The 10,211-nt window shown below is 41.6% G+C and overlaps 2 protein-coding genes across 2 annotated transcripts; both read left to right on the forward strand.

The window, feature by feature from the left end:
* Positions 1–824: 824 nt before the first annotated feature.
* Positions 825–2,567, forward strand: LOC138671695 (uncharacterized). Its single transcript, XM_069759853.1, has one exon. It carries the CDS (start codon positions 825–827, stop codon positions 2,565–2,567), a length of 1,743 nt encoding a protein of 580 aa, XP_069615954.1.
* A 14-nt stretch (positions 2,568–2,581) lies between these two features.
* On the forward strand, positions 2,582–4,177 carry LOC138671696 (ATP-dependent DNA helicase pif1-like). Its single transcript, XM_069759854.1, has one exon. It carries the CDS (start codon positions 2,582–2,584, stop codon positions 4,175–4,177), a length of 1,596 nt encoding a protein of 531 aa, XP_069615955.1.
* The last annotated feature ends 6,034 nt before the right edge of the window (positions 4,178–10,211 follow it).

Below are 10,211 nucleotides of genomic sequence, written 5' to 3' on the forward strand. Positions count from 1 at the left end.
AACCTGCCCGCTGGGGTAAGAATGTCAGATTTCGCAACACTGCTTTGCTTGCTCAAAACTTCAATGAAAATGACATTGAACCATGCTATCTTGGCCCAATGAACAACATATGCTCATTTTGTTATGCCAAACATTTCCAGAATGAAATTACAACAAACTGTTGTCATAATGGAACTATCATACTGGAAGAAGTGCGAATGCATTCATATATTACTAATTGCATGATGAGACTGGAACCAAACTCCAAGAATTTTATGGAAAACATAAGATCATACAATAGTGCTAACGCTTTTGCATCAATGGGCGCACAAATTGACCAATCAATTCACAAGCAATCAGGTCCTTTCTGTTACAGAATCCATGGGCAAATTTACCATGCAACATCTGCGTTGCACCCTAACCAAGGTGAATCACCAACATACGCCCAGTTATATATTCTGGATTCAGCTCAAGCCTTGAATGAAAGAATGAAAAATCCAAACAACAGTGGATGCATTCATAATGTTATGGAAAAGCTACAAACAATTCTCGAAGATATCAATCCTTTCTCCAGACAATACAAAAATATGTTGCTATTTGAACAAGAAGAAATACTAAAAGCAAATCTGGAAAACAGAATGCCTATTGAATATAGCATGACTTTCATTGGAAACAAAGTAAATACTATGCACCCCGGCAGAATCAATGCTCCAACTGCCAGTGGGGAAATTGCTGCCATTTTCCACAGCGCAGATGGTGCACCCCCAGAAAACCATGACATTACCATTCATCCAAAAAGTGGCATTTTGCAAAATATATCTATTCTAAGTAGGCTGTGTGACCCAATGTGCTATCCTTTGCTTTTCCCTTATGGGGACTCTGGGTGGACTACAGAACTAAAAAAAAAAGATGGTCGAGGAAATGTGACTCAACTTCAATGGTATGCATACCACTTTGCCATTCGTGATGGTACTTTTAACCAGTTCCTTAATGCTGGAAAGCTGACACACCAATTTATGGTTGACGCCTATTGCAAAACTGAAGCTAACCGTTTGAATTGGGTGCGCAAAAATCAAAATACGATAAGAGCTGAAGAATTTGATGTCCTTCAACAATTCATTAACAACCGCAATTTCATGGACATAGATATTCTGCCTGGAAAAAAAGTCATATTGTCATCAACTTTCCAAGGAAGTCCCAGGAATATGGCACAAAACTACCAAGATGCCATGGCAATGGTCAGGAAATATGGCAAACCAGACCTATTTGTAACTGTAATGTGCAATCCAAAATGGAAGGAAATTAAAGATAATTTGCTGCCCAATCAGCAACCATGCGACAGGCCGGATTTAGTAGCACGAGTCTTTAACATGAAGCTAAAATTGCTACTTGGAGACTTAACCACATACCAGAGATTTGGACGTGTTAATGGTATGGTGTATGTAATCGAGTTCCAAAAAAGAGGTCTCCCTCATGGACACATATTGGTATTTATGGCCCCGGAATACAAAGCCTGGGATAAAGAAAGAATTGACAAAATTGTTTGTGCAGAGCTCCCACATAAAGACACTCATCCACTTAATCCTAATGCACCATGCATGGACAATGGAAACTGTACTAAAGGCTTTCCCAAAGATTTCTGTTCTGAAACTAATAGCAATGTAAATGGATACCCTAAATACCAACGTCGGGATGATAACAACTTTGTTACACTTGGTGGAAACAAGATTGATAATAGATGGGTTGTGCCTTACAATCCTTATCTTTCCTTAAAATACAATGCCCACATAAACGTTGAGATTTGCAGTTCTATACAAAGTGTTAAATATTTATTCAAATACATTTACAAAGGGCATGATTGTGCAAATATCCAGTTTGTTACTTCTGCCACAGAACAAGAAGCTACGATTGAATGGGATGAAGTAAAAAATTACATAGAAACTCGATATGTAAGTGCGCCTGAAGCATGCTGGAGACTCAGGGAATATAAAATGCACCATCAAACTGATTGTGTGGAAAGATTAAATGTCCACCTTGAACACAAGCAGACAATATGCTTCACACCAGGTAAAGAAGCTGAAGCTGTGCAGCAGAAAAACAACAAGTCTAAACTTCTTGCTTGGTTTAAACTGAATCGAGAAGATCCTAATGCCCAACAATATTTATACATTGAAATCCCTGAACATTACACATGGGATGATAAAAATTGTATATGGAAACCACGTAGCAAAGGTCATAAAACCACAATTGGCAGAATGTTTAACTTTAGCCCATTAGAGAGAGAAAAATACTTTCTCCGAATTCTCCTTCTCAATGTTAAAGGCGCTACATCTTTTGAGGATCTCAGAACAACTGATGGCATATGTTTTCCTATGTTCCAAGAAGCATGTATTGCAAGAGGATTAACTGACGATGACTCTGAATGGGATACTTGCCTAACAGAAGCTGCCACTTATCAAATGCCAATACAACTTAGACAATTGTTTGCATTTATTTGCATCCTGTGTGAGCCATCTAATGCCACAGCATTGTTGAAAGGCACAAGACAAATCTCATGGAAGACTATACCACATGTTTCCCTCATGTAGAAAAGGCCCTCTGTATGACATTACATGAAATAGAGTCTGTGTTACGGACACATGGAAAGTCATTACAAGATTTTGGCCTACAACTTCCTGTTGGCAAGTACAATGATCCAATCAATTCTGGCAAATATTGCGACCCTGTTGCGGAAAAGGATTTGTTTCAGAAGAAATTCCACATGTTAAACTCAGGACAACTAAAGGCTTTCGAAAAAATCAAAGAAGCTTATCATAATCCCAATTTAGAAAAACGCCTATTTTTTATTGATGGACCGGGTGGAAGTGGTAAAACATTCCTATATAATACAATCATGCATTACGTTCGAAGCAAAAATGAATTAGTCTTGCCATGTACATTTAAAGGCATTGCTGCCACTTTGCTGGAGGGAGGCAGAACTTCACATAATCTTTTCAAACTGCCTATACCAATTAATGAAACGTCCATGTGCAATATTTGTCATGGCAGCAATACTGCTAAGGAGTTGAAAAGTGCCACACTCATAATCTGGGACGAAGCTTCTATGGCCCCAGCTCATGCTGTAAATGCAGTTGACACATTCTACAAAGAACTCATGGCTGAAGATCCAAAAGTTCCATCCAAAAAACCCTTTGGAGGTGCAGTGTTTCTTTTTGGTGGAGATTTTCGACAAATCCTTCCTGTTGTACCACATGGCAGCAGAACTGAAATAATTTCAGCATGCATAAAAAACAGCTATTGTTGGAGGAATATTGAAGTCCTTAAATTGGAACAAAACATGCGTACCAATGAAAACAATGTACCCGAAGAACATCAAGGCTTTTCCCAATGGCTTTTAAACCTTGGAGATGGAAAACTTCAAGAACCAGGACTAGAGGAAGGTATTTTTGAAATTCCTTCTGTCTGCATAGAAAATGGATGTATTGTTGATGCTGTCTTTCCTCAAGTCATACAACCAGAAGATGAAAGCATTACAAACCGTGCAATCCTCACTCCAAAAAACGAACATTCACATGAACTGAATGAAAGTGTTCTTAGAAGAATTCAGTCTGAATTGACATGCTACACCAGTATTGATTCCATTCAGCAAGATACTGCAAATGCGGAGGAGGCAGCTAACTATCCAATGGAGTTCTTAAACAGCTTAATGCCTGGTGGTATGCCTCCTCATAGATTAAATTTGAAAGTTGGAGCAGTAGTCATACTTTTAAGAAACCTTAACTCAATAAAAGGTCTTTGCAATGGCACCACAATGGTTGTAAAGCAAATGATGTCAAAAGTCATTGACTGTGAAATTCTCACTGGATCATTTAAAGGTACAAGGGTATTCATTCCCAGAGTTATTCTGGCACCAAGCGATCCTGATCTTCCTTTTACATTAAAACGAAAACAGTTTCCCTTAAGACTTGGTTATGCTATGACCATCAACAAAAGTCAAGGGCAAACACTCGATTCAGTTGGCATATGTTTGCCATCTCCAGCCTTCAGCCATGGCCAACTTTATGTCGCCTTTTCAAGAACAAAATCCTTCCAGCAAGTCAAAGTCAAAGTTTTCGCTACTGATCAACAAGGCAACTTAAAGAAAGACCACAGAGTTTACACCAAAAATGTTGTTTCTAAAGAAGTTTTTGCACAATAATTTTTTTTTTATCTAATACTTTAACCCCTTTCTGCCATTAGACGTACTATTGCGTCCATGTGGGGTGGGCTTTACTTCCCAAGGACGCAATAGTACGTCATATGCGATCGGCAGCGCTCACGGGGGGAGCGCCGCCGATCGCGGCCGGGTGTCAGCTGTTTATCGCAGCTGACATCCGGCACTATGTGCCAGGAGCGGTCACGGACCGCCCCCGGCACATTAACCCCCGGCACACCGCGATCAAAGATGATCGCGATGTGCCGGCGGTACAGGGAAGCACCGCGCAGGGAGGGGGCTCCCTGCGGGCTTCCCTGAGCCCCCCGCAGCAACGCGATGTGATCGCGTTGCTGCGAGGGTCTCACCTCCCTCCCTGCTCCCTCCAGCCCCGGATCCAAGATGGCCGCGGATCCGGGTCCTGCAGGGAGGGAGGTGGCTTCACAGAGCCTGCTCAGAGCAGGCACTGTGAAGCAGCCTGCACTCCTATCAGATCAGTGATCTGACAGAGTGCTGTGCAAACTGTCAGATCACTGATCTGTGATGTCCCCCCCTGGGACAAAGTAAAAAAGTAAAAAAAAAAAATTTCAAATGTGTAAAAAAAATAAAAAAAAATATTCCAAACTAATGAAAAAAAAAAAAAAATATTATTCCCATAAATACATTTCTTTATCTAAATAAAAAAAAAAAAACAATAAAAGTACACATATTTAGTATCGCCGCGTCCGTAACGGCCCGACCTATAAAACTGGCCCACTAGTTAACCCCTTCAGTAAACACCGTAAGAAAAAAAAAAAAAAAACGAGGCAAAAAACAACGCTTTATTATCATACCGCCGAACAAAAAGTGGAATAACACGCGATCAAAAAGACAGATATAACTAACCATGGTACCGCTGAAAGCGTCATCTTGTCCCGCAAAAAACGAGCCACGATACAGCATCATCAGCAAAAAAATAAAAAAGTTATAGTCCTGAGAATAAAGTGATGCAAAAATAATTATTTTTTCTATAAAATAGTTTTTATCGTATAAAAGCGCCAAAACATAAAAAAATGATATAAATGAGGTATCGCTGTAATCGTACTGACCTGAAGAATAAAACTGCTTCATCAATTTTACCAAACGCGGAACGGTATAAACGCCTCCCCCAAAAGAAATTCATGAATAGCTGGTTTTTGGTCATTCTGCCTCACAAAAATCGGAATAAAAAGCGATTAAAAAATGTCACGTGCCCGAAAATGTTACCAATAAAAACATCAACTCGTCCCGCAAAAAACAAGACCTCACATGACTCTGTGGACCAAAATATAGAAAAATTATAGCTCTCAAAATGTGGTAACGCAAAAAATATTTTTTGCAATAAAAAGCGTCTTTCAGTGTGTGACGGCTGCCAATCATAAAAATCCGCTAAAAAACCCGCTATAAAAGTAAATCAAACCCCCCTTCATCACCCCCTTAGTTAGGGAAAAATTAAAAAAATGTATTTATTTCCATTTTCCCATTAGGGCTAGGGTTAGAGTTAGGGCTAGGGTTAGCGCTAGGGCTAGGGTTAGGGCTAGGGTTAGGGCTAGGGTTAGGGTTAGGGCTAGGGTTAGGGTTAGGGCTAGGGTTAGGGTTAGGGCTAGGGTTAGGGCTAGGGTTAGGGCTAGGGTTAGGGTTAGGGTTAGGGCTAGGGTTAGGGCTAGGGTTAGGGCTAGGGTTAGGGCTAGGGTTAGGGCTAGGGTTAGGGTTAGGGCTAGGGCTAGGGTTAGGATTAGGGTTAGGGCTAGGGTTAGGGCTAGGGCTACAGTTTGGGTTGGGGCTAAAGTTACAGTTAGGGTTTAGATTACATTTACGGTTGGGAATAGGGTTGGGATTAGGGTTAGGGGTGTGTCAGGGTTAGAGGTGTGGTTAGGGTTACTGTTGGGATTAGGGTTAGGGGTGTGTTTGGATTAGGGTTTCAGTTATAATTGGGGGGTTTCCACTGTTTAGGCACATCAGGGGCTCTCCAAACGCGACATGGCGTCCGATCTCAATTCCAGCCAATTCTGCGTTGAAAAAGTAAAACAGTGCTTCTTCCCTTCCGAGCTCTCCCGTGTGCCCAAACAGGGGTTTACCCCAACATATGGGGTATCAGCGTACTCAGGACAAATAGGACAACAACTTTTGGGGTCCAATTTCTCCTGTTACCCTTGGGAAAATACAAAACTCGGGGCTAAAACATATTTTTTGTGGGAAAAAAAAAGATTTTTTATTTTCACGGCTCTGCGTTATAAACTGTAGTGAAACACTTGGGGGTTCAAAGTTCTCACAACACATCTAGATTAGTTCCCTGGGGGGTCTAGTTTCCAATATGGGGTCACTTGTGGGGGGTTTCTACTGTTTAGGTACATTAGGGGTTCTGCAAACGCAATGTGACGTCTGCAGACCATTCCATCTAAGTCTGCATTCCAAATGGCGCTCCTTCCCTTCCAAGCTCTGCCATGCGCTCAAACGGTGGTTTCCCCCAACATACGGGGTATCAGCGTACTCAGGACAAATTGGACAACAACTTTTGGGGTCGAATTTCTCCTCTTACCCTCGGGAAAATACAAAACTGGGGGCTAAAAAATAATTTTGGGGGGAAAGATTTTTTTTTTTAATTTTCACGGCTCTGCGTTACAAACTGTAGTGAAACACTTGGGGGTTCAAAGCTATCACAACACATCTAGATGAGTTCCTTAGGGGGTCTAGTTTCCAAAATGGTGTCACTTGTGGGAGGTTTCTACTGTTTAGGTACATTAGGGGCTCTGCAAATGCAATGTGACACCTGCAGACCATTCCATCTAAGTCCTCATTCCAAATGGAGCTCCTTCCCTTCCGAGCCCTCCCATGCGCCCAAACAGTGGTTCCCCCCCACATATGGGGTATCAGCGCACTCAGGACAAATTGGACAACAAATTGTGGGGTCGAATTTCTCCTGTTACCCTCGGGAAAATACAAAACTGGGGGCTAAAAAATAATTTTTGTGGGAAAAAATTTTTGTTTTATTTTTACGGCTCTCCATTATAAACTTCTGTGAAGCCCTTGGTGGGTCAAAGCGCTCAGCACACATCTAGATAAGTTCCTAAGGGGGTCTACTTTCCAAAATGGTGTCACTTGTGGGGGGTTTCTACTGTTTAGGTACATTAGGGGCTCTGCAAACGCAATGTGACACCTGCAGACCATTCCATCTAAGTCTGCATTCAAATGGCACTCCTTCCCTTCTGAGCCCTCCCATGTGCCCAAACAGTGGTTCCCCCCACATATGGTGTATCATCGCACTCAGGACAAATTGGGCAACAAATTTTGGGGTCCAATTTCTCCTGTTACCCTCAGGAAAATACAAAACTGGGGGCTAAAAAAATAATTTTTGTGGGAAAAAAATTTTGTTTTATTTTTACGGCTCTGCATTATAAACTTCTGTGAAGCACTTGGTGGGTCAAAGTGCTCACCACACCTCTAGATAAGTTCCTTAGGGGGTCTACTTTCCAAAATGGTGTCATTTGTGGGGGGTTTCAATGTTTAGGCACATCAGTGGCTCTTCAAACGCAACATGGCGTCCCATCTCAATTCCTGTCAATTTTGCTTTGAAAAGTCAAACGGCGCTCCTTCCCTTCCGAGCTCTCCCATCCACCCAAACAGTGGTTTACCCCCACATATGGGGTATCAGCGTACTCAGGACAAATTGTACAACAACTTTTGGGGTCCAATTTCTTCTCTTACCCTTGGGAAAATAAAAAATTGGGGGCAAAAAGATAATTTTTGTGAAAAAATATGATTTTTTATTTTTACGGTTCTACATTATAAACTTCTGTGAAGCACTTGGTGGGTCAAAGTGCTCACCACACCTCTAGATAAGTTCCTTAGGGGGTCTACTTTCCAAAATGGTGTCACTTGTGGGGGGTTTCAATGTTTAGCCACATCAGGGGCTCTCCAAACGAAACATGGCGTCCCATCTCAATTCCAGTCAATTTTGCATTGAAAGTCAAATGGCACTCCTTCGCTTCCGAGCTCTGCCATGCGCCCAAACAGTGGTTTACCCCCACATGTGGAGTATTGGCATACTCAGGACAAATTGTACAACAATGTTTGGGGTCCATTTTCTCCTGTTACCCTTGGTAAAATAAAACAAATTGGAGCTGAATTAAATTTTTTGTGAAAAAAAGTTAAATGTTCATTTTTATTTAAACATTCAAAAAATTCCTGTGAAGCACCAGAAGGGTTAATAAACTTCTTGAATATGGTTTTGAGCACCTTGAGGGGTGTAGTTTTTAGAATGGTGTCACACTTGGGTATTTTCTATCATATAGACCCCTCAAAATGACTTCAAATGAGATGTGGTCCCTAAAATAAAATGGTGTTGTAGAAATGAGAAATTGCTGGTCAACTTTTAACCCTTATAACTCCCTAACAAAAAAAAATTTTGTTTCCAAAATTGTGCTGATGTAAAGTAGACATGTGGGAAATGTTATTTATTAAGTATTTTGTGTGACATATCTCTGTGATTTAATTGCATAAAAATTCAAAGTTGGAAAATTGCGAAATTTTCATAATTTTCGCCAAATTTCCGTTTTTTTCACAAATAAACGCAGGTACTATCAAATAATTTTTACCATTGTCATGAAGTACAATATGTCACGAGAAAACAATGTCAGAATCACCAGGATCCATTGAAGCGTTCCAGAGTTATAACCTCATAAAGGGACAGTGGTCAGAATTGTAAAAATTGGCCCGGTCATTAACGTGCAAACCACCCTTGGGGGTAAAGGGGTTAATAAAATTTTAAATGTTATATATAATAGTTAATATGTGTCTTTCTGTTCTATGCCTAAATGGGTGACACCTGTGCAGTGTGGTGCCTGTGTAAAAAACGCGTGGATACTGCACTATGATGACATTTTGTGTGTGAACATTACACACAGTGTCTTAAAAAAAATGGCACCACATATTGTGAGATACGCACATGTTTACTCAGGTTCTATTTTATACGAGCACCACATCACAACATGGCAGCAGCACATACTAGGATGGGGACGTAGGATGACAGCACCACATCTCAAAACGAGGGAGCAGGATGGGAGCAGCACATGACAGGATGCAGGCACAGGATAGAAGCAGCACATGACATAATGTGAGCATCACATAACAGTATGACAACATGCAGACGCACTAAACAGGATAAGATCACAGGATAGGGGCTGCACATGACAGAAAATGAGCGCAGGATAAGAGCAGCATATGACAGGATGGAGGTGCAAGATGGTAGCAGCACATAAAGTTAGAACACAGGATGGAAGCAGCACATACCAGGATGGAGACCATATACCAATGTAAATGCTCGCCACCCGGGCGTAGAACGGGTTCAATAGCTAGTAAAAGTATAAGGAGGCCAGGAAAGAGAGGAATATAATGAAATATACCGTACTAGTAGTGTAAGTTTGGTATTGTTGACAATGATGTGTGAGGACACACCGTGGTCTGCATCTAAAGTGACATAAAGCAAAAACAGCTAATAGTGTCGGTGTGCGCCGGTGATATGTGAAAGGGGCATGAGAGCATACCTGTTTAATGCGCTGACATAGATTAAGCAATTTAGGGTGGACTAGGAGTAAAGGTAAATGGCAATAGGTTAGTATACCGCAGTGGTATATAAGTGCAGCAATACCAGCCGGAGACAGCCAGTATAATACAAGCTATAAATGAGTTTTACCTTCTGTATCTTACAATGCTGGTGTGTGCCGGTGTCCAGACGCGGTATCCCCCGCTGGTGTGGTGTGATTGTAGTAAGTGCACGTACTTATAGACAGGGGGCGGTGCCGGAGAAGTGTCATCGGACAAATGGGAGAGCGCAAAGTGAAAGCGGAAGTGACATCGCCAGAAGTAGCATGGCCGTGCGTGTCATTAGATCGGAGGTATGCGTTTCACCTTAGGTGAAGCTGGTATGTGTGTATGTCGGGGAAGATTCCTACAGTGGGAGCTGCCTGGTACGTCCAGAGCACTATGGTAAGCGCATATGGAGAGGCGGCGATCCAGTGGTGGA

The sequence above is a fragment of the Ranitomeya imitator genome, chromosome 3 (genome assembly GCF_032444005.1).
Source record: "Ranitomeya imitator isolate aRanImi1 chromosome 3, aRanImi1.pri, whole genome shotgun sequence".
Classification (NCBI taxonomy): domain Eukaryota; kingdom Metazoa; phylum Chordata; class Amphibia; order Anura; family Dendrobatidae; genus Ranitomeya; species Ranitomeya imitator.